This window comes from Protopterus annectens, chromosome 8.part0 (assembly GCF_019279795.1).
Source record: "Protopterus annectens isolate FY-2018-M chromosome 8.part0, PAN1.0, whole genome shotgun sequence".
Classification (NCBI taxonomy): Eukaryota; Metazoa; Chordata; order Ceratodontiformes; family Protopteridae; genus Protopterus; species Protopterus annectens.
Genome location: NC_056741.1, coordinates 1,259,258,404 through 1,259,283,891, shown reverse-complemented (window position 1 = coordinate 1,259,283,891; position 25,488 = coordinate 1,259,258,404). Strand labels below are relative to the sequence as shown.

The window sequence follows — 25,488 nt, the reverse complement described above, 5'->3', positions numbered from 1 at the left end:
GGGTGTTACGGTGCCCACAGTCCAGTCATGATGCTGAGAATGGCCTGGGTCCGAGTCAGCCCAAGATCAAAGGATCAGCTCCAGAACCATGGTGAGGTCCACAAGTGGAAACAAAGAAATGGGTACAGAAAAAGGCATCAGTGCTAAAGACTTTGATGCCTGCATGGAGGTCAAAGGAGGAGAATATGTTGGAGTCTGTGGAGATAGACTCCCAACTCCAAATGGGAGAGGAGGTTGGAAGTTGCTGTAATCCCTATAGCCATCAGCAGCTGATCCACAAGACGCACCACATCCAGTTCCAAGAGGCTCCTGGTTGATCATGTCGATATCCCCGGTGGGGAGTCAGGCCGTTCTAAGAAAGGGCTAAACTGCTGCCCAAAGAAAGGATCCATCGTGGGTGAGTATCGGGTCCGAGCAGAATGGTCTATTGGCACCGAGGTCTTGAGACTAGAGACGTGTATGGAAAAGGAGCCTGGTACTTGAATGGACGGAACAGATACTGGAGTCAGGCTTGATGCTGTAGACATGGTCGGTACCGTGGTCACAATTTGCGAAGATGGCACCGAAGTAGAGACCACCAATTTAGGTAAGGTCAGTGCCACAGACATTGTCGGTGCCATGGCTGGCGCCGAAGTCACAATTTTGAAAGAGTGCACCAAAGACGGTGTAGTGCATGCCAGTTTGGGCCCTGGGGCGGAAGAAGTCAATTTGGGTATCTTTTGCCTTGGTTCCTGCTTATCACCAGAGGGTGAGGAAGGAACCGAATGCGGTCTCTTTTTGTACTCTTTACTAGGAGGTGGTGAGCCTTCCAACCTAGAATAGCCTCTGAGAAGGATGTCTTGAGAAGGCCCTTCAAAATCAACTTATTCTTTCTCTCGTTAAGGGTTCAAGAGCTGAACCCTTTACAAACAGTACAAGGAGGCTGAACTGACAGATGAGGGGCACCCACACAATACACACAGGATACATGGGTGTCAGAATTTGGCATTTTGCGACCACACTGGTTGCATTGCTTAAACCCTGATGTTCCTTTTTTCTCTGACATGGTGGACAACAAGATCAACTTACTAGTATAAACTCTAAAAAAGGAAAAGATAGGGGAAAGTTTTTTTTTTTTAATTATATATATGAAAAAAGAAAAAGAAAAAGGGAATACCAACAATAGTATCAAAAGTACCTCAAAGGGTAAGGGAAAGAGAAAGGGAGAGAAAAAGGGCTTATACCAACAATGGTATTTAAGGATTACCTAGTAGGTAACGGCAGTAGACAAAAAAATGTTGAAAGTGGGTAAATGCTAGCAATAACTAAATTAATACGTTAAGGTACAAGACAAGGAAAATTATTAAAAGGATTTTTAGATGAAAAAATATGAAGTACTTAGGTGAGAGCTGGCTTGACACGTCTTCACTGCTACATGGCAAACAAGGTCTGGGGTAACAGGGAGAAGGGTACTGTGGGTAAAAGCTTAGCTCAAGAGTTTTTTTGGCTGGCATGATCTTGTTATAAGGCTGACTCGGTTCTTAGGACAGAACCAAAACCCATCAGTAAGGAATGAACGAAGATTAACATCATCAGATCCAAAAGCTTCAAGAAAGACGGACTCCTCTGGGGAGGGAGTATCTGAAGACCATCCACCCATTTGCGTAAGAATTTCTAGGATGTCTCCAAATGAGACATCATCCAGTGGAGGCCTGGGGACCCTTCCCTTTCCTCAAAGTCAGCATCATCTGTGAGAGATTCCATAGGGAAATCTATATGCCTACCTTTGCATGTTCTCTTTCAGGCCCTTCCTTGGTGGCATTCTCTAGGGAGGTATCCGAAGGCAGGGGAAGTTCCTCTAGGGAAAATGTTTGGATGCTAGTTGGTACTGGCTGTCCCTGTGGAGTATGTCTGATGGGATCAGAACTTGGACCCACTGGAAGAAGTGATGTAGGATCCAAGGAAGAAAGAGAGAAAGATATTGCTTTTCTTGGATGAGAGAAAGCCTTCTCCACTACTTCAAAAGCAGATGGACTGGGAGAAAACACGGCAGGCCGCACTGGGGCCGAAACCTCCGAACCAGCCAAGACTCAACCCTGCCCGGATCTGTGCCTCAAGGAGGGAGTTGGACCTGAGCTATCTAGGTCAGAAGCTCTGAGGGACATAGACAGCTATAACACTGGAGTAGACGCTGGTTCCCCAGAACTGCCCCGATGCTTCAGCTCCAAGATGCATCTTAATCCAAGGGGATAGGAGTAGAACTAGACACAGAGACTGTCAGAGTCAAAGACCTAGCTGTCTCTGGATCTGAAACTCCTAGGGCTCTCAGATATGAGGGCTTTGAAGCCATGGGATGGACAGGAGAAGGAGAAATCACTACATGTGAAGAGGAATGAAGGCTCACAAATCTGATGGGAGATGGAACACGGCATAACCCCCATTGGAATCGGAGCTCTTGAGGAATTTCCTCATCATCCTATCCAAGTCGGCCTTGGAAAGACTTCTGGAGGATCTAATGGATGAGGTTATAAACTGTGGTCTTGATTCCTTCCTCTGTGTCATTTGCAGAAATGAATACAGTTCAGGAGATACTGGGTCAACTCTGAACTTGGGTGAGTGAGTTCAAGGAGACTTTGACAAAGTAATGGTCAGAGCTGAGGGTTATGGATACAAGTGCTGCTTTGGAGTTTTTATCAGTATGACAACAGGATCCAATGGTTTTCTTTTAGGGTCTAATGAAGTCGGATCTGACAAAGCCATGGTGGAAGTTGAGGTCTTTTGAGTTGGTTAGAGGACTTTGAAGATGGTGAAGATGGAGGCAACAATTCTTAATTTATTTCTTATCTCTGAAATTGCTCTAGGGTTAAATGCGACAGAAATAGAGCAATCAGTATTCAGGTGTGCCACTCCTGGGCAATAAACGTAGTCCCTGTGGGCATAAGAATTTGGAATTTTGTGCCCACAGGAAGCCCATTTTTTTAAAGCTGGTTGGTTTCTTGGCCATAACTAAGAGGATAAGACAGGAAAACGAGTCAACTTTCCCCCCCTTTTTTATATAGATTAGTAAACTACCAGCAATGGTAGAAAAGTACGCTATAAATGGTAGGAGAAAAAGTAAAGGCTAGTACCAACAATGGTATGCAAGGAGACTGCCCAAATGTAGAAAAGAATGAAAGCAAGATGTAAAATATAGAAGCACCCGAAGAACTCGACAACAGGAGAGGTAGGATAGCACAAAAATTAGAATAGAAGTTTTTCTAAATAATAGCTACTCAGAAAACCATTGTATCAATTGAAAACAAGTTGCTGCTAGAGGATCCACGTCCGTGCAGGACAGCGGCAAATGAGATTTGAGGTACTGGAGGCTGGCTGGGGCATTATGGGTAGAGAGAGGTGCTTGAGAGTTGAATCAGTAAGTCTGTGGTATTGGGCCGGATCCGTAACACATACATTGCTGAAAAAATGAAAAAAACAACATCAGATGTTACAGTCAAATTCTTGGCAGAAAGATACATTCTTTAACAGCTATCATGGTAGCCAGCTCACCAAGTAAGGATGATCCTGCTCGAAGAACAGACTATGTTACCCTATATGAAGCCATGAATGTCTCATAACCATCTTACACATGCACCTCAATGGAATTTGCTTAGAGAGATCAGATTTTCAATTTTTTTTTTTTACTATGAATGTAAATACATCATAAAAAGTGGTAAAAAGACCTTTTGAAAGTCCACTTCTACAACATGGAATGTCCTGTTTTTCCATATGAAGCTGCATACTTTAAACTGGATCACAAAAATCACTAAAAGCAGACATCTATCAGGCTCACTATGGCATCACCTAAAGATAGCTTTTCAAATGTACCCTAAAATGTTATAATTTTCAGAAGAATGCTCAAACATTGCAGGTAGCTACTTCTACCTGATCTTCATGATCCCACACTCAAGCCATACAAAGACAAAGTTGTATTTATAGTACATTACCTATATGTTTTTCTTTGCTGGTATGCCTGACTTATCCAAATTTGCCCAGGTAACAAAAATGTATATATCCAACAAACAAATAATAAATATCAATTTAATCTTACCTTAAAACCAGTCGGACACCAGTCCACAAACTGAATAGTACGTTTAGATTTAATGGTTGCAATAGCTGCATTCACATCCTTTGGTACAACATCTCCTCTGTACAGCATACAGCATGCCATATACTTGCCATGACGGGGATCACATTTAACCATCTGATTTGCAGGCTCAAAGCAGGCATTTGTAATTTCAGCAACAGCCAGTTGCTCGTGGAAAGCTTTCTCAGCTGAGATGACAGGAGCATATGTTACAAGTGGGAAATGGATTCGTGGGTAGGGCACAAGGTTGGTTTGGAATTCAGTCAGATCTACATTGAGAGCACCATCAAATCTTAGTGAGGCTGTAATAGATGATACAATCTGCCCAATAAGCCGATTCAGATTGGTGTAGGTGGGGCGCTCAATGTCAAGGTTGCGACGGCAGATATCATAAATAGCTTCATTGTCTACCATGAAGGCACAGTCTGAATGCTCCAGAGTAGTATGTGTAGTTAGGACAGAGTTATATGGTTCAACTACAGCAGTTGACACTTGTGGAGCAGGATAGATGGCAAATTCCAACTTTGATTTCTTTCCATAATCAACAGAAAGCCTCTCCATAAGTAATGACGCAAATCCTGAACCAGTACCTCCACCAAAGCTATGGAAGATTAGGAACCCTTGAAGGCCAGTGCACTGATCAGCCTGAAATTTGGAAAAAAAAAAATACATGTACATACATAAAACTATCAAAATCTTATTTTATTAACCTAATTTTATAATTGAAAAAAGGTTTTGCCATTTTTCAGTTCATCATTAATAATACAGTTATTTAAGGTACTTGCCAAAGAAATAGAGATCACATATGTAGAAAGAAGGAACTTGGGCAGCAACCAGTAACATTCTGGCTTAGTCTTAACTTAGTCATTTTCCTCAAAAGTACAATCCCCCATGCAGTGTAACACTGACACTCATGACGGCCTTCCACTGATGAGTACTTGTGTTTATCTTCTACGTAACCTACAATGGCAAGTAGCAAATCATTAACCACATTAATTTTACTTGGCAGCAGGTGGAGACGAGCCATTCAAGTGCATTTAGCATTGTCTTCCAGTCACCCCCCCCTTTACCCTCACCCTTCTTCAGCTGCACTATTTCTCTTGACTGCCTCTGATTATTATCTTTAATACACGTTCTGGCAGTCCCTTCCATGAATACACAATCCTCTTCATGAAGAAGTATTTTAGCAGATCTTAAGAGTAGCTGGTTGCAACTTTCTGCAATTTATGTCCCCTCCATCTGCCATTCTTGTTCAAGATGACCATTTCTATCCCCCCAAACAATATTAAATGCACCCATATCACATCCCCAGAGCTCTTCTGGCATCTCATGAGAAATGCTCCATCTACTGCAGTCTCTGAACATAACTATTTACTCCATCCTATAAACCTTTCTTGTGATTTCTCTCTGGACTCCTTTCAGCAGAATGACTTTTTCTCCTTGTATGCCCTCCAGAAATGTACAAGTATTCAAAATGTGCTAATTCCATGTCCCAGAAAAATGGTACCATTAATGCATTTGCTTCTGGGATCTAGCACCCTGCAGATACACTCCAACACTCTGTTTGTACCATCATTATTATCTTACTCTGCTCCTGCTAATTCAGTCCGTGTGATCAATACCCCACAGACCCCTTTCTTGTTCTCTTGACATCAATTCGACTCCCCCGAGTTGCCCACTTTCTCTTTTCTTATTCTGCCTTTTAAAATCCTTTCGGAGACTCTTCTTTTCATCCTTGATAGCTGCACATATCTTTGTGCTGCCAGTGAAAAGGCTGACCCTGTTCTCTACTCCTTCAGATGTTTGAAATAATCACATGGGCCTAGAATTCATTCCTGATAAACTGTTAGTAACTAATTCTCCTGAGTAAATTCATATAATAGCTGCAAGTGTCACTCAGTAAAATGGACACAACTAATAAATGAGATAATTTCCAAAATATAAGGACACAATTGCCTCTGAGATCCTCAGACAAAATGTAGCTCCAGTAGGGTGACAATAAATGGGAAATATTATCCAACTATTTTCCCTTCTTTGCAATTTTACTTTGAGTACCTCTCAACACTGGCACTACCTTAAAATTCAGCATTTACTTGGTTAGCAAATCTATATCATCTCAATATTTCAAAAGTCTTCAGAGAAATCTACTGTGGTGAACAGTTACAGGATTTCCTGCCAGTCACCCGTGTCAACATCTGTTCATCCTTTTAAACTACACATCTAAAATTTACCAAAAGTGTGGATATTAGCCAAAGCTGCAGCTCCTAGAATGCGTCACACATATTTTGAAAAGTAGACAGCTTAAGTGATAGCAGCCCTTATGAAGTGTAGCTTAGCAAGCCCTTCTAGATTTAGTAACTACCTTGGAAAGAAAGCAAGGGCAAGTATTCAGTGAAACTCTATGAAAATAACAAAAAAAAAGTTATGTACTTACCATAACGTTCCATGTGAGTTGTTTATCTCACCTTTATTCTCACTGATGGGTTCGGAGCCGATCCTCGGCTCCGACACGGCCGATAGCAAAGCTCAAGGTTTGCAAGTAGCTCGAGACCAAGCTCCTTATCCCATAATGCATTGTTGGAATTACCTCAGATCTTGTTTGCTGTGAGTATATATACCCTTTTATTTATTTCTACAAGGAAGCAATTCCCGAAGGGGAAGAAGTATTGAATAACCAGGATGGTACTAGCCTCTAAGTCAATTGTCAGCCAGGAAGGGAAAGGAGGGAGGGATGGAATAAAGGCGAGATAAATAACTCACATGGAACGTTATGGTAAGTACATAATTTCTTTATGTGAAGTTGTTAAATCTCGCAGTTTATTCTCACTGATGGGTAGCGGCCCTAGGACCCTAACTCTTGGGTGGCTCATGGAAGTACGTTTTTCAGTACCGTGGAACCAAAGGAAGACCTGTCCCTGGAAGCCTACTCTACTTTGTAATGTGTGGTAAAGGTATGAGGCTTACACCAAGTGGCTACAGCACAAATATTGTCAAGGGGCAATTTAGTTTGAAAGGCAGAAGACGTAGAAACGGCTCTGATAGAATGAGCCTTAGGTTTGTGTGTCAATGGCATGCTAGCATTCACATAAATAAGAAGTTATGTCTTACCATAACGTTCCATGTGAATTGTTCATCTCGCCTTTGTTCTTACACATGGGTTCGGAGCCGATCCTCGGCTCCGAGTCGGCCGCATCACCAGCTCCGCATCTTCAAGAAAGCTCGATGCACACTAATATCCCATGATCCTCAGGTGCTAACCCTCAGATCTGGTTTGCTATACCAGAAGAATCCCTTTTAGAACTGTGTCTAGAACACTTATAAACAGATACTACACAGTGTCTGGAACCCTACTGTCAAGTACAGGAGAAAAGATGCCATTACTAATGTACAATAACATGCTAACCATATCTAGAAAAGGCTGAAAAGGAATTTAGTTGAAAACCGTTCTCCCAGACCGCAGGACGGGGGATGGAGGGGGGGAATGTAAGAACAAAGGCGAGATGAACAATTCACATGGAATGTTATGGTAAGACATAACTTCTTAATGTGAAATTGTTCAATCTCGCCGTTTGTTCTTACACACGGGTAGCGTCCCTAGCTCCTTTTTCCCGGGTGGCTCAAGGGAGAACATTCCTGAGTACAGTGGAACCAAACGTCGCCCTGTCCCTGGAGCTTTTGTCTAGCTTATAGTGGGCGATAAAAGTATGTGGTTTTGCCCAAGTTGCCGCTGCATAAATGGTATCTAAAGGCAAACGAGCGGTATGGGCTGAAGAGGCAACACTCGCCCTTGTAGAATGAGCTCTGGGTTTGAAAGGGAGTTGCTGTTTCAATTCAGCATATACCAAATTTATGCATTCTGAGAGCCATTTGGATAAGGTAACTTTTAGTTATGTACTCACCATAACTTCAGATGTTTGGGATCCATCTCGCCTACATTCTGACTGATGGGTTCGGAGCCGATCCCTCGGCTCCGACTCGGCACGCTTATGCCAAAGAGCGAAGTCTCTTATTGGCTGAGCTTACTATATCCCAGGATGCACCACTACCAGTCCCCCAGATCTAGTTTGTCCGCATACATGCACGCCCTGCTTATATAACATCGTCAGATGAAACAAGATAAAACAGTAGAACTCAAAACCGTTCAATCTCTTCTGATCTCCAAGGCAGGGGAAGGAGGGTGGGTATTAGGAATGTGGCGAGATGGATCCCAAACATCTGAAGTTATGGTGAGTACATAACTAAAAGATGTTATGTGATCCTATCTCGCCTACATTCTGACTGATGGGACAGCGTCCTAGCACCTGAATCCTGGGTGGCTCACTGGAAAACACTCCTGAGTACCGTGGAACCAAATGATGCTCGCCCTTTAGATGCCACATCCAATTTATAGTGGGAAATGAAAGTGTGCGGATTGGACCAAGTAGCGCAGCACAAATCTCCGAGATAGCGAGCTTGGAATGAAAAGCTATAGAAGTCGCCATAGCTCTGGTAGAGTGAGCTTTGATAGATGTTGTAAGTTGCTTATTCAAGAAGAATAAGCCTGAGTTATACAATCTCTAATCCATTTGGAGATAGTAGCTTTTGTGATGGTTTTGCCCAATTTATTGTCTGAGAAGGACACAAACAATTGGTCTGACTTACAATTTGTTGAGTCCTGTCTAAATAGAAGCGCAATTGCCTGTGAACATCCAATTTATGGAGAGTGAATTCTGCTTCATTGGAGAATTTTGGAAAGAAAACTGGTAGCTCTAGGGATTGTTGGAGACAGAAATTAGAACAGACCTTTGGGACAAAGGATGGATTAGGCCTAAGTGATACTCTATCCTTGTGAAAAATCAAGTACGGTGGTTTGATAGACAGGGCTTGAAGCTCTGAAACTCTTCTTGCAGAAGTAATTGCAACTAAGAAGGCCGTTTTCCAAGACAGATATTTTAACTCACATGTAGCAGCCGGTTCGAAAGGGGAAGATGTTAATGCACGAAGCACCAAATCAAGATCCCACGGAGGCGCAGGATGAAAAACTTTTAGTTATGTACTCACCATAACTTCAGATGTTTGGGATCCATCTCGCCTACATTCCGACTGATGGGTTCGGAGCCGATCCCTCGGCTCCGACTCGGCACGCTTATGCCAAAGAGTGAAGTCTCTAATTGGCTGAGCTTACTATATCCCAGGATGCACCACTACCAGTCCCCCAGATCTAGTTTGTCCGCATACATGCACACATGCACGCCCTGCTTATATAACATCGTCAGATGAAACAAGATAAAACAGTAGAACTCAAAACCGTTCAATCTCTTCTGATCTCCAAGGCAGGGGGAAGGAGGGTGGGTATTAGGAATGTATGGATCCCAAACATCTGAAGTTATGGTGAGTACATAACTAAAAGATGTTATGTGATCCTATCTCGCCTACATTCCGACTGATGGGACAGCGTCCTAGCACCTGAATCCTGGGTGGCTCACTGGAAAACACTCCTGAGTACCGTGGAACCAAATGAAGCTCGTCCTTTAGATGCCACATCCAATTTGTAGTGGGAAATGAAAGTGTGCGGATTGGACCAAGTAGCCGCAGCACAAATTTCCGATATAGCAAGCTTGGAATGAAAAGCTATAGAAGTAGCCATAGCTCTGGTAGAATGAGCTTTGATAGATGTTGTAAGTTGCTTATTTGAAGAAGAATAAGCCTGAGTTATGCAATCTCTGATCCATTTGGAGATAGTAGCTTTTGTGATGGTTTGACCCAATTTATTATCTGAGAAGGACACAAACAACTGGTCTGACTTACGAAGTTGCTGAGTCGTGTCTAAATAGAAGCGTAATTGCCTGTGAACATCCAATTTATGGAGAGTGTATTCTGCTTCATTGGAGAATTTTGGGAAGAAAACTGGTAGCTCTAGAGATTGTTGGAGACAGAAACTAGAACAGACCTTTGGGACAAAGGATGGATTAGGCCTAAGTGATACTCTATCCTTCTGGAAAATCAAGTACGGTGGCTTAATAGACAGGGCTTGAAGCTCTGAAACTCTTCTTGCAGAAGTAATTGCAACTAAGAAGGCAGTTTTCCAAGACAGATATTTTAATTCACATGTAGCAGCCGGTTCAGAAGGGGTCGATGTTAATGCTTGAAGCACCAAATCAAGATCCCACGGAGGCAGGATGAAAAATTGGGGGTCTTAATAGGCCCGCACCTTTAATGAAAGTTTTGCATAGTCTGCTACTCATCAATGGAGGATCCATGGATTCGTGGAATTTAGAGATAGCCGCTAGTTGGACTTTAATAGTAGAGACAGAAGATCCTTGATTAAACAGGGATGTTAAGAATTTCAAAACCTCTGGGACAGGAGCAGTGATAGGGTCTAAGCCCTTAAGTTGAGCCCAGATAGCAAACCTCTTCCACTTACTGAGGTACAATTTGTTAGTGGTGGGTTTGTGGGCCGAAGATAAAATGTGAAAAACTTCCGGGTCTAGTGTGTGCCTTCTGACTAAAGTCGGAAGTGGAGGAGCCAAGCTGTCAATTTCAAAGATTGAAGGGACTGATGCCGATGTCCCGACTGATGGATTAGCAGGTCCGGAATAAGGTCTAAAGTCCATGGATCGTCCACCGCATGCTTCTTCAGGTAAGGAAACCATACCTGACGAGGCCAGTATGGGGCAATCAGTATCATTGAGGACCCCAATTGAGAAGCTTTTTGAATAACTTTGGGGAGAACTGGAATTGGAGGAAAGGCATAAAGTAGCCCTGTTGGCCAAGGTTGTGCTAGAGCATCCATAGCTGGTACTCCCTGATGTGGGATCAAGGAGAAGAACCTTTGGCACTTGGTGTTTAGTGGAGTTGCAAATAGGTGCAGCAGCGTCCCCCATCTCCTGAAAACCTGAGCTGCTACTGTGTGGTTTAGAGACCACTCGTGAGGAGAAAGAATTGTCCTGCTCAATTTGTCTGCCAATATATTTGACGTTCCCGGGATGTGGGTCGCTACCAAGAAGCGGTTGGTAGCTACAGCCCATTCCCACACTCTCATGGCCTCTCTGCAAAGGGGGTACGATCTGGTCCCTCCTTGTTTGTTCAGATACCAGACCACCGACATGTTGTCTGTGTGGATGGCGATGATGCCCTGAGGAAGAAACTTGTGTAAGGCCTGTAGGGATAGAAGTACAGCCCTCATCTCCAACACGTTGATGTGGAGAAGAGCTTCGTCTGGAAGCCAGGAGCCCTGACCTTTTAGTTATGTACTCACCATAACTTCAGATGTTTGGGATCCATCTCGCCTACATTCTGAATGATGGGTTCGGAGCCGATCCCTCGGCTCCGACTGCACGCTTATGCCAAAGAGCGAAGTCTCTTATTGGCTGAGCTTACTATATCCCAGGATGCACCACTACCAGTCCCCCAGATCTAGTTTGTCCGCATACATGCACACACGCATACCCTGCTTATATAACATCGTCAGATGGAACAAGATAAAAACAGTTGAACTCAAAACCGTTCAATCTCTTCTGATCTGCAAGGCAGGGGAAGGAGGGTGGGTATCAGGAATGTGGTGAGATGGATCCCAAACATCTGAAGTTATGATGAGTACATAACTAAAAGATGTTATGTGATCCTATCTAGCCTACATTCTGAATGATGGGACAGCGTCCTAGCACCTGAATCCTGGGTGGCTCACTGGAAAACACTCCTGAGTACCGTGGAACCAAATGATGCTCGTCCTTTAGATGCCACATCCAATTTGTAGTGGGAAATGAAAGTGTGGGTTGGACCAAGTAGCCGCAGCACAAATTTCGGAAATAGCGAGCTTGGAATGAAAGGCTATAGAAGTAGCCATAGCTCTGGTAGAATGAGCTTTGATAGATGATGTAAGATGTTTATTCGAAGAAGAATAGGCCTGAGTTATGCAATCTCTGATCCATTTTGAGATTGTAGCTTTTGTAATGGTTTGGTCCAATTTATTATCTGAGAAGGACACAAACAACTGGTCTGACTTACGAAGTTGCTGAGTCCTGTCTAAATAGAAGCGTAATTGTCTGTGAACATCCAATTTATGGAGAGTATATTCTGCTTCATTAGAGAATTTTGGAAAGAAAACTGGTAGCTCTAGAGATTGTTGAAGACAGAAACTAGAACAGACTTTGGGGACAAAGGATGGATTAGGCCTAAGTGATACTCTATCCTTGTGGAAAATCAAGTACGGTGGTTTAATAGACAGGGCTTGAAGCTCTGAGACTCTCCTTGCAGAGGTAATAGCCACTAAGAATGCCGTTTTCCAAGACAGATATTTTAATTAGCATGTAGCAGCGGTTCAAAGGGGAGATGTTAATGCAAGCACCAAATCAAGATCCCACGGAGGTGCAGGATGAAAAACTGGTGGTCTTAACAGACTCGCACCTTTAATGAGCGTTTTGCATAGTCTGCTGCTCATCAAAGGAGGATCCGTGGATTCATGGAATTTCGAGATAGCAGCTAGTTGGACTTTAATAGTTGAGACAGAAGATCCCTGATTAAACAGGGATGTTAAGAATTTCAAAACCTCTGGGACAGGAGCAGTGATAGGGTCTAAGCCCTTGAGTTGAGCCCAGATAGCAAACCTCTTCCACTTACTGAGGTACAATTTGTTAGTGGTGGGTTTGTGGGCGAAGATAAAATGTGAACAACTTCCGGGTCTAGTGTGTGCCTTCTAACTAAGGTTGGAAGTGGAGGAGCCAAGCTGTCAATTTTAGAGATTGAAGGGACTGATGCCAATGTCCCGACTGATGGATTAGCAAATCCGGGATCAGGTCCAAGGTCCACGGATCGTCCACTGCATGCTTTTTCAGGTAGGAAACCATATCTGACGAGGCCAGTATGGGGCAATCAGAATCATTGAAGACCCCAGATGAGAAGCTTTTGAATAACTTTTGGAAGGAGTGGAATTGGAGGAAAGGCATAAAGTAGCCCTGTTGGCCAAGGTTGTGCTAGAGCATCCATGGCTGGTACTTCCTGATGTGGAATCAAGGAGAAAAACTTCTGGCACTTGGTGTTTTGTGGCGTTGCAAATAGGTGCAGCACGGCGTCCCCATCTCTTGAAAACCTGAGCTGCTACTTTGCGTTTAGAGACCATTCGTGAGGAGAGAATTGTCCTGCTTAATTTGTCCGCCAATACATTTGATTTTCCCGGGATGTGGGTCGCTACCAAGAAGCGGTTGGTAGCTACAGCCCATTCCCACACTCTCATGGCCTCTCTGCAAAGGGGATACGATCTGGTCCCTCCTTGTTTGTTCAGATACCAAACCACCGACATGTTGTCTGTGTGGATGGCGATGATGCCTTGAGGAAGAAACTTGTGTAAGGCCTGTAGGGATAGAAGAACAGCCCTCATCTCCAACACGTTGATGTGGAGAAGAGCTTAGTCCGGAAGCCAGGAGCCCTGAACTAGCCTGCCCAGACAATGCCCCCACCCTATCTGGGAGGCATCTGTCGTCAGGGTAACTACTGGAGGGAGAACAAAGGGTTTTCCCTGATCCAAGTTGGATGTCTGAAGCCACCAGCGAAGGTCCCTTTGCATATTTCCGTAATCATGATGTGATGATTGAGGGAAGATCCTGAAAGGACCATTGAGTTGACAAGAGCCACTGAAGAATCCTCATGTGTAATCTTGCTAGAGGAACTAAAAGAACCGTGGCAGACATTGAGCCTAAAACCTGTAGGACCATCCTGGCTGGGGCTTTGGATCTCGAGACCAGAGCTTGAACTTGGCCCTGTAAGATTGGATCCTTTCGGCAGGAAGAAAGACGCATCAATCTTGAGTCTATCTCTGCCCTATAAATTTTATCGTTGAGAGGGCAGCAAGACAGACTTTGACCAATTGAATGTAATCCCTAGGGAAACACCCAGGGAGATGGTGGCTTTGAGGTTGTCCATTAGTAGATGCCTGGTGGTGGCAGTCAGGAGCCAGTCGTCGAGATAGGGAAACACTTGGAATCCAAGACTTCTCAGGTGAGCCGTCACTACTGCCAAACACTTGGTGAACACCCTGGGGGCTGTGGTGAGACCAAAGGGCAGAGCACAAAATTGGTAATGACTGACTCCCAGGCTGAAGCGCAGATACCTTCTGGACGCCTGATGTATCGGAATGTGATAATAGGCGTCCTTGAGGTCTATGGAGCACATCAAACATCCTTCTCCAACAACGGGAGAATGGATTGTAACGTGACCATTCGGAATCTGGATTTCGTTACGGATTGGTTCAGTCTGCTGAGATCCAATATTGGTCTCAGGTCCCCTGTCTTTTTTGGCACTAAAAGAACCTGGAGTAATTTCCTGATCCGATCTGGTCTGTGGGGACCGGTTGGATGACTCCTTTTCTAGCAGCTTTAAAGCTTCTGCGGCTGCTATTTCCCTTTGACTGGGTGGTGGGCCGGGATTCTCTTGGACGGAGGGTGAGTCTTTGAATGGGATGGTGTAACCTCCGGCAATGATCCGAAGCACCCATCTGTCCTGAGTGATTGACTCCCAGGCTTCTAGGTGCTTGGCAAAGCGACACCCGACTGGCTCGAGCAGCACAGCCGGGCAATCCCTCATGTCGTGTGGGAGGCTGAAGAGCCACGAAAGGACTCGCGGTCTCCAGAATTGCGGGCCCTCTGCGCCTCTGGGGCGGCGTCTCCCTGAAAAATTTCCCGCCCTCTGCCTCTGGGCGGGGAATCTTCCTGCTGTTGGGAGAAAAACTTGCGAGATTTTGAACCACATTTTCCCCTCCTTTGGCCTTGGGTAAGGCCGAAGGGAGTGGAATAACGGGCCCCTACGGCAGATAACGTTTTCCCTCTTGCTCACAGCGGGTAAGGGTGTCTTTCACCTTGGGTCCAAACAATGAGGACCCATCAAAGGGAGCGTCGGAAGGAAGACTTGAAGGCCTCCGAACTGACACAAGCGGAGCCAGGCTTGTCTACGTAAAGCCACGCCTGTGCCTGCCGCTCTCCCGCCCCTTCGGCCGCATAGGAAATGAGCCTCATGGGCGAGTTAGAAATTGGCGTAAGGATAGCCAACTGAGAGCTAACCGACTGGGCTAGCTGCTCAGGTAGGTTACCGAGAGGAATCTGACAACTCCTTGACCAGATCCCTCTGAAGCCTTGTAAAATGTGCCAAATAGTTCAGAGACCTTAAGGTAAAGGCAGCTGAAGTCAGGGTGCGCTTCCGTACCTATCCATACTCCTAGACTCCTTATTAGGAGGATGGATGAGCGTTGAAGCCTCTGCCACGTCCTGTTGTGTAGCAGATGCCACCACCATGGCATCTACAGCCACGCCTTTAGTAAGGAACTCCTTCTCGGGGAGCAGATAAGAATTTATTTGGGCGAGAAGGGACTGGTTCCACGGTATCTGGATGTTCCCGCCCTTGACAAACTAAATCCAGAAGCTCGTCGAAGGCGGAGACACCCAGGAGGCGGAGGCTGAGCCCCAAAGGCCTTGAGGAGCACTGATTCGTCAGCAGAGGGGGTTTGGATATCCAGCCGCCTCGTTGTTTGAGGATCTCTAAGATGTCTGCAAATGAGACATCATCCGAGGGGCGACTTGGGACCCCTCCATCATCCATATCAGTGTCGATGTAATAGACTCGGGGAGTCCACGTGCTTCCTCTTGCACGATCTCTTCCTTGGGGGTTCCTCTGAAGATAACTCGAAGAACCCTCAGGAGGAGGAACCCCACTGGGGGTAACCTCAGGCCTCGGGCTCCGCTGGCTACGGACAGGGAACAGCCAAAGACCCAGTCTCCACGCCCAGGGAAGGTGCTGGTAAAACCGGAGAGATGGCGAAGAGGACTTGGCCAAGGCACTCCTCATGGCCCTGAAAGCGGACCCCCAGAATCCTGGGAGTGTCCGGACTCGAGCCGTGATAGCCGACGGAGTCCCGCAGCAAGCACCGAGGGGAGGCTCGGAACCGAAAGCATAGGTCCCGAAACATCACCCCGGGTCCAGCCGAAGAAGTCCGTACTAAGCTCGGACCCGAGGCCGGGTTGGAGTAAGGGTCGGAGCCGACCCTAGAATCTCCACCGGCTCCAACAGCACCTGCTCACGGAGCAGCGGTCGGAGGAGGAATGGCAAGGGTGGGCCAAGGTCATCGGCTCCGAAACCAGCTGGGTCGGAACGAAACAAATTTTTGGAAGACTGGGGACTGGAACAGTCTTTGGAGCACCCTGTCGATATCAGAATCCGACATCCTCGAGACCGAGAGGAAACAGAGCGGGTTCGAGAAGGCCTCTCCATCGGCCCCAAAGGGCTAGGGGACCCGGCTCCGAGGTGACTCGATGAGTATCGGCGCCGAGGGAATACTCACAGCAGATTCCATCGGTGCCGAGGTAGACTTCGGCGCCGAGGAGGAAGTGTCTGGGGGGGCGTCCCCTGTCGGCTCCGAGAGCAGTGGAGCCGCGAAGGTGACCCGCCTCTCGATGCCCCAGCCATCGGCTCCGAAGACAGAGGAGTCGATACTGGTGGCATCGAGGCAGACCGTTACAACCTCGTCTCCGAAGTCTTTGGAGCCGAAGGAGAGGCCTGCCTAAGTTTCTTGGCAGTCGGGTCCGACGGACTGGTCGGAACCGAAGCCCTTTTCTTTTTGGTTGGAGCAGGAGAGGATGCCAAGGCTTCTTCAAAGGAGGGTTTAACTAACCCCTTTAAAATCAATTTATTTTCCTCTCATGGAGCACCCATGAGGAAAAAGGGTGACACACTGCATGACTCCTGCAAGTGCTTTGCCCGAGACAATATACACAGAGCGAATGATCGTCTGTGATAGACATTTTAAACCCACATTTCGAACATTTTTTAAAGCCCGAAGGCCTAGGGGTTTGAGACATGTTAATACACAAATCTAGTCACTCTGACAGGAAAGTACACTAAATTTTTACTGCTGATAAATTAAAGCTTACAGTAATAATTAATGCCAACTCTTCTTGTAAAAAGAACAGGTAACTCTAACCAATTTGTATAATTACTAGAGACCCTGTAAGTATAAAGGTTAACAGTCCGGGAAGGCCCTGGATGGAGCTGAGGTCGAAAACAAACTGAACCCAATCACACACAACAATTCAAAATCCAAATCGTACACAAAGTTAGCGATAGCCGTTAAAACAGCTTTTGTGAGCAAAAACAGCAAAAAACTGACAGAAAAGTTAGTTTAATAAACTACTTAGCCCAGCCAGCTCGAGACCACGTCTTCGCGGGAAGCGCAAAGCGAGATCTGGGGACTGGTAGTGGTGCATACTGGGATATAGTAAGCTCAGCCAATAAGAGACTTCGCTCTTTGGCATAAGCGTGCCGAGTCGGAGCCGAGGGATCGGCTCCGAACCCATCATTCAGAATGTAGGCGAGATAGGATCACATAACATCTAGCCTGCCCAGACAATGCCCCCCCCCACCCTATCTGGGAGGCATCTGTCGTCAGGGTAACCACTGGAGAGGGAAGAACAAAGGGGCTTCCTTGATCCAAATTGGATGTCTGAAGCCACCAGCGAAGGTCCCTTTTGCATATTTCCGTAATCATGATGTGATGATTGAGGGGAAGATCCTGAAAGGACCATTGAGTTGACAATAGCCACTGAAGAATCCTCATGTGCAATCTTGCCAGAGGAACTAAAAGAACCGTGGCAGACATTGAGCCTAAGACTTGTAGAACCATCCTGGCTGGGGCTTTGGATCTCGAGATCAGAGCTTGAACTTGGCCCTGTAAAGTTTGGATCCTTTCGGCAGGAAGAAAGACGCATCAATCTTGAGTCTATCTCTGCTCCTATGAACTTTATCGTTGAGAGGGCAGCAAGACAGACTTTGACCAATTGAATGTAATCCCCAGGGTAATACCCAGGAGATGGTGGCTTTGAGGTTGTCCATTAGTAGATGCCTGGTGGTGGCAGTCAGGAGCCAGTCATCCAGATAGGGAAACACTTGGAATCCAAGACTTCTCAGGTGAGCCGTCACTACTGCCAAACACTTGGTGAACACCCTGGGGGCTGTGGTGAGACCAAAGGGCAGAGCGCAAAATTGGTAATGACTGACTCCCAGGCTGAAGCGCAGATACCTCCTGGACGCCTGATGTATCGGTATGTGATAATAGGCGTCCTTGAGGTCTATGGAGCACATCCAAACATCCTTCTCCAACAATGGGAGAATGGATTATAACGTGACCATTGAATTTGGATTTCGTGACGGATTGGTTCAGTCTGCTGAGATCAATATTGGTCTCAGGTCCCCTGTCTTTTGGCACTAAAAGAACCTGGAGTAATTTCCTGATCCGATCTGGTCTGTGGGGACCGGTTGGATGACTCCTTTTTCTAGCAGCTTTAAAGCTTCTGCGGCTGCCATTTCCCTTTGACTGGGTGGTGGGTCCGGGATTCTTTTGGGCGGTGGGGGCGAGTATGTGAATGGGATGGTGTAACCTCCGGCAATGATCGAAGCACCCATCTGTCCTGAGTGATTGACTCCCAGGCTTTTAGGTGCTTGGCAAATGACACCCGACTGGCTCGAGCAGCACAGCCGGGCAATCCCTCATGGCGTGTGGGAGGCTGACGAGCCAGGAAACGACGCGCGGCCGCCAGAATTGCGGGGTGCCCTGCCGCCTCTGGGACGGCGTCTCCCTGAAAAATTTCCCGTCCTCTGCCTCTGGAAGGGAATCTTCCTGCTGTTGGGAGAAAAACTTGCGAGATTTGCGGAACCACATTTTCCCCCTCCTTTAGCCTTGGGTAAGGCCGAAAGGAGTGGAATAACGGCACCTCGGCAGATAAAGTTTTTCCCTCTTGCTCACAGCGGGTAAGGGTGTCTTTAACCTTGGGTCCAAACAAGGAGGACCCATCAAAGGAGCGTCGGCGAAGGAAGACTTGAAGGCCTCCGCAAACTGACACAAGTGGAGCCAGGCTTGTCTCCGTGAGCCACACCTGTGCCTGCCGCTCTACCCGCCCCTTGCCGCATAGGAAATGAGCCTCATGGACGAGTTAGAAATTGACATAAGGATAGCCAACTGAGAGCTAACCGACTGGGCTAGCTGCTCAGGTAGGTTACCGAGAGGAATCTGACAACTCCTTGACCAGATCCCTCTGAAGCCTGGAAAAATGTGCCAAATAATTCAGAGACCTTAAAGTAAAGGCCGCTGAAGTCAGGGTGCGCTTCCATACCTGTCCAAACTCCTAGACTCCTTATTAGGAGGATGGACGGACGTTGAAGCCTCTGCCACGTCCTGTTGTGTAGCAGATGCCACCACCATGGCATCTACAGCCACGCCTTTAGTGAGGAACTCCTTCTCGGGGGGAGCAGACAAAAATTTATTTGGACGAGAAGGGACTGGTTCCACGGTATCTGGGTGTTCCCACGCCCTTCGACAAACTAAATCCAGAAGCTCGTGGAAGGGCGGAGACACCCAGGAGGCGGAGGGCTGAGCCCCAAAGGCCTTGAGGAGCACTGACTCATCAGCAGAGGGGGGTCTGGATATCCAGCCGCCTCGTTGTTTGAGGATCTCTAAGATGTCTGCAAATGAGACATCATCCGAGGAAGACTTCGGGGACCTCTCTGCATCATCAAGATCAGTGTCTGATGTAATAGACTCGGGGGAGTCCACGTGCTTCCTCTTGCACGATCTCTTCCTTGGGGGTTCCTCCGAAGACAACTCGAAGAACCCTCAGGAGGAGGGAACCCCAATGGGGTAACCTCAGGCCCCGGCGCTCGGCTGACTACGCACAGGGGAACTGCCAAACACCCAGTCTCCACGCCCAGGAAGGTGCGGTAAAGCGGAGAGATGACGAAGAGGACTTGGCCAAGGCACTCCTCATGGCTCTGAAAGCGGACCCCAGAATCCTGGGAGTGACCGGTCCCGAGCCGTGATGGCCGACGGAAGTCCCGCAGCAGCACCGAGGGAGGCTCGGAACCGAAGCATAGGTCCCAAACATCACCCCGGGTCCAGCCGAAGAGTCCGTACCAAACTCGGACCCGAAGGCCGGGTTGGAGTAAGGGTGAGCCGACCCTAAGATCTCCACCGGCTCCAACAGCACCTGCTCCGGCGGGCGAAGCAGTCGGAGGAGGAATGGCAATGGGGTGGGCCAGGGTCATCGGCTCGAAGCCAACTGGGTGAACCGAAACAAATTTTGGAAGACTGAGGACTGGAACAGTCTTTGGAGCACCCTGTCTATATCAGAATCTGACATCCTCGAAGACCGAGAGGAAACAGAGCGGGTTGAGGCGGCCTCTCCAACAGCCCCAAGGGCTAGGGGACCGGCTCGAGGTGACTCGATGAGTATCGGCGAAGGAATACATACACCAGATTCCATCGGTGCCGAGGTGGACTTGCGCCGAGGAGGAAGTGTCTGAGCGGGACCCTTGTCGGCTCCGAGACCAGTGGAGCGGCGAAGGTGACCCGCCTCTCGATGCCCCAGCCATCGGCTCGAAGCCAGAGGAGTCGATACTGGTGGCATCGAGGCAGACGTTCGACCTCGGCTCCGAAGTCCTTGGAGCGAAGGAGGCCTGCCTATGTCTCTTAGCGGTCGGATCCGACGGACTGGTCGGAACCGGCCATTTCTTTAGCGGAGAAGGAGAGGATGCCAAGGCTTCTTCAAAAGAAGGTTTAATTAACCCTTAAGAATCAATTTATTTTCCTCTCCTGGAGGACCCTTGAGGAAAAAGCGTGACATACGCTGCATGACTCCTGTAAGTGTTTTGCACCTAAACAATACACACAGAGCGAGTGATCGTCCGTAATGGACATCTTGAAACTACATTTTGTACATTTTTTAAAGCCCGAAGGCCTAGGATTCTGAGACATTATAGAGAATTTCAGTATCTGACAGGAAAAAAACAATTTCTGACTTACTGATGACACCCCTTACAGTTATCGCTTAAGAGCAAATGACAGGGAACTTTGAAAACCCTGTAAGAACAAACAGAGCTACAAAAATATTTAAAGCCTTTTGCTCTATATGTAAGTTATAGGAGGAGGATTGACTGACCGGGAAGGCCCTGGATGAAGGGGGCCTACCAAACTCAACCCAATCACACAACAAAAGTTTTCAACAAATCCAACCAAACACACAACAATGTAGAAGAATAGCCGTTAAAACAGCTTTTTGGGACAAAAACAGCAAAAAACTGACAGAAAAAGTTAGTTAAATAACTACTCAGCTCAGCCAGCTCGAGACCACGTCTTCTCAGGTTAGCGGCAAACGAGATCTGGGGGACTGGTAGTGGTGCATCCTGGGATATAGTAAGCTCAGCCAATTAGAGACTTCGCTCTTTGGCATAAGCGTGCCGAGTCGGAGCCGAGGGATCGGCTCCGAACCCATCAGTCAGAATGTAGGCGAGATAGGATCACATAACATCTGGGGGTCTTAACAGGCCCGCACCTTTAATGAAAGTTTTGCATAGTCTGCTGCTCATCAATGGAGGATCCATGGATTCGTGGAATTTAGAGATAGCCGCTAGTTGGACCTTAATAGTAGAGACAGAAGATCCTTGATTAAACAGGGATGTTAAGAATTTCAAAACCTCTGGGATTGGAGCAGTGATAGGGTCTAAGCCCCTGAGTTGAGCCCAGATAGCAAACCTCTTCCACTTACTGAGGTACAATTTCTTAGTGGTGGGTTTGTGGGCCGAAGATAAAATGTGAATAACTTCCGGGTCTAATGTGTGACTTCTGACTAAAGTCGGAAGTGGAGGAGCCAAGCTGTCAACTTCAAGGAGTGAAGGGACTGATGCTGTCGTCCCGACTGATGAATTAACAGATCCGGAATTAGGTCTAAAGTCCACGGATCGTCCACTGTATGTTTCTTCAGGTAGGGAAACCATACCTGACGAGGCCAGTATGGGGCAATCAGTATCATTGTGGACCCCAATTGAGAAGCTTTTTGAATGACTTTGGAGAGAAGTGGAATTGGAGGAAAGGCATAAAGTAGCCCTGTTGGCCAAGGTTGTGCTAGGGCATCCATAGCTGCTTCTCCCTGATGTGGAGTCAAGGAGAAGAACCTTTTGCACTTCGTGTTTAGTGGTGTTGCAAATAGGTCGCAGCAGCGTCCCCATCTCCTGAAAACCTGAGCTACTACTGTTTTGTTTAGGGACCACTCGTGAGGAGAGAGAATTGTTCTGCTTAATCTGTCTGCCAGTATATTTGATTTCCCCGGAATGTGGGTCGCTACCAAGCGGCTGGTAGCTACCGCCCATTCCCACACCCTCATGGCCTCTCTGCAAAGGGGGTAAGATCTGGTCCCTCCTTGTTTGTTTAGATACCAGACCACCGACATGTTGTCTGTGTGGATGGCGATTATGCCCTGAGGGAGAAACCTGTGTAAGGCCTGTAGGGACAGAAGTACCGCCCTCATCTCCAATACATTGATGTGGAGAAGAGTTTCGTCTGGAAGCCAGGAGCCCTGAACTAACCTGCCCAGACAATGCCCCCCCCACCCTGTCTGGGAGGCATCTGTCATCAGGGTGACCACTGGAGAGGGAACAACAAAAGGACTTCCTTGATTTAGATTGGATGTCTGAAGCCACCAGCGAAGGTCCCGTTTGCATGTTTCTGTAATTATAATGGGATGATTGAGGGGAAGGTCCTGAAAGGACCATTGAGTTGACAATAGCCACTGAAGAATCCTCATGTGCAATCTTGCCAGAGGAATTAGAAGAACCGTGGCAGACATCGAACCTAAAACTTGTAGGACCATCCTGGCTGGGGCTTTGGATCTTGAAATCAGGGCTTGAACCTGGCCTTGTAAAGTTTGGATCCTTTCGGTCGGAAGAAAAGCAGCATCAATCTTGAGTCTATCTCTGCTCCTATGAATCTTATGCTGAGAGGGCAGCAAGACAGACTTTGACCAATTGAATGTAATTCCCAGGGTAGCACCCAGGAGATGGTGGCTTTGAGGTTGTCCATTAGTAGATGCCTGGTGGTGGCAGTCAGGAGCCAGTCGTCCAGATAGGGAAACACTTGGAATCCAAGACTCCTCAGGTGAGCAGTCACTACTGCCAAACACTTGGTGAACACCCTGGGGCTGTGGTGAGACCAAAGGGCAGTGCACAAAATTGGAAATGACTGTCTCCCAGGCTGAAGCGCAGATACCTCCTGGGCGCCTGATGTATCGGTATGTGATAATAGGCGTCCTTGAGGTCTATGGAGCACATCCAAACATCCTTCTCCAACAATGGGAGAATGGATTGTAACGTGACCATTCGAATTTGGATTTCGTGACGGATTGGTTTAGTCTGCTGAGATCCAAAATTGGTCTGAGGTCCCCTGTCTTTTTTGGCACTAAAAAGAACCTCGAGTAATTTCCGGATCCGATCTGGTCTGTGGGGACCGGTTGGATGACTCCTTTTTCTAGCAGCTTTAAAGCTTCTGCGGCTGCAATTTCCCTTTGAGTGGGTGGTGGGTCCGGGATTTTTTTGGTCGGGTGGGGTGAGCATGTGAATGGGATGGTGTAACCTCCGGCAATGATCCGAAGCACCCATCTGTCCTGAGTGATTGACTCCCAGGCTTTTAGGTGCTTGGCAAGCGGCACCCGACTGGCTCCGGAGCAGCACAGCCGGGCAATCCCTCACAAGGTGTGGGAGGCTGAAGAGCCACGAAAGGACTCGCGGTCTCCAGAATTGCGGGGCTCTCTGCCGCCTCTGGGACGGCATCTCCCAGAAAAATTTCCCCGTCCTCTGCCTCTGGAAGGGGAATCTTCCTGCTGTTGAGGAAAAAACTTACGTGATTTACGGAACCACATCTTCCCTCCTCCTTTAGCCTTGGGATAAGGCAGAAAGGGAGTGGAATAACGGGCACCTACGGCAGATAAAGTTTTTCCCTCTTGCTCACAGCGGGTAAGGGTGTCTTTAACCTTAGGTCCAAACAAAGAGGACCCATCAAAGGGAGCGTCGTGAAGGAAGACTTGAAGGCCTCCATGAACTGACACAAGCGGAGCCAGGCTTGTCTCCGTAGAGCCACGCCTGTGCCTGCCGCTCTACCCGCCCCTGGCATGAAATGAGCCTCATGGATGAGTTAGAAATTGGCGTAAGGATAGCCAACTGAGAGCTAACCGACTGGGCTAGCTGCTCAGGTAGGTTACCCGAGAGGAATCTGACAGCTCCTTGACCAGATCCCTTTGAAGCCTGGTAAAATGTGCCAAATAATTCAGAGACCTTAAAGTAAAGGCCGCTGAAGTCAGGGTGCGCTTCCTACCTGTCCATGCTCCTAGACTCCTTATTAGGAGGATGGACGGACGTTGAAGCCTCTGCCACGTCCTGTTGTGTAGCAGATGCCACCACCATGGCATCTACAGCCACGCCTTTAGTGAGGAACTCCTTCTCGGGTGGGGCAGACAAAAATTTATTAGGACGAGAAGGGACTGGTTCCACGGTATCTGGATGTTCCCACGCCCTCGACAAACTAAATCCAGGAGCTCGTCAAGGCGGAGACACCCAGGAGGCAGAGGGGTGAGCTCCAAAGACTTTGAGGAGCACTGACTCATGAGCAGAGGGGGGTTTGGATATCGAGCCGCCTTGTTGTTTGAGGATCTCTAAGATGTCTGCAAATGAGACATCATCCGAGGACGACTTTGGGGACCCCTCCGCATCATCAAGATCAGTGTCCGATGTAATAGACTCGGGGGAGTCCACGTGCTTCCTCTTGCACGATCTCTTCCTTGGGGTTCCTCTGAAGACAACTCGAAGAACCCTCAGGAGGGGAACCCTCAATGGGGGTAACCTCAGGCCCAGGGGCTCCGCTGCCTACGGACAGGGGAACTGCCAAAGACCCAGTCTCCACGCCCAGGGAAGGTGCCGGTAAAGCCGGAGAGATGGCGAAGACTTGGCCAAGGCACTCCTCATAGCTCTAAAACCGGACCCCAGAATCCTGGGAGTGTCCGGTCCCGAGCCATGATAGCCGACGGAAGTCCCGCAGCGAAGCACCGAGGGAGGCTCGGAACCGATAGCATAGGTCCTGAAACATCACCCCGGGTCCAGCCGAAGAAGTCCGTGTACCAAACTTGGACCCGAAGGCCGGGTTGGAGTAATGGTCGGAGCCGACCTAAGATCTCCACCGGCTCCAACAGCACCTGCTCCGATGGAGCAGCGGTCGGAGGAGGAATAGCAATGGGATGGGCATGGGCTATCGGCTCCGAAGCCAACTGGGTCGGAGCGAAACAAATTTTGAAAGACTGGGGACTGGAACAGTCTTTGGAGCACCCTGTCTATATCCGAATCCGACATCCTCGATGACTTAGAGGATGCTGAACGGGTTCGAGATGGCCTCTCCAACGGCCCCAAAGGGCTAGGGGACCGGCTCTGAGGCGACTCGATGACTATCGGCGCCGAAGGAATACTCACACTAGTTTCCATCGGTGCGAGGAGGACTTGGCCCGAGGAGGAAGTGTCTGGCGGGCAACCCTTGTCGGCTCGAGACCAGTGGAGCGGCG

The 25,488-nt window shown here is 47.7% G+C and overlaps 1 protein-coding gene across 1 annotated transcript in view; it reads right to left on the bottom strand.

The window, feature by feature from the left end:
* Positions 1-4,051: 4,051 nt before the first annotated feature.
* Positions 4,052-25,488, bottom strand: part of LOC122809345 (tubulin alpha-1 chain-like) — a 1,205,685-nt gene continuing 1,184,248 nt past the window's right edge. The window contains exon 4 of the mRNA XM_044080757.1: positions 4,052-4,747. Within this exon, the coding sequence (XP_043936692.1) occupies positions 4,052-4,747 (696 nt within the window). The remainder of the gene's footprint in view (positions 4,748-25,488) is intronic.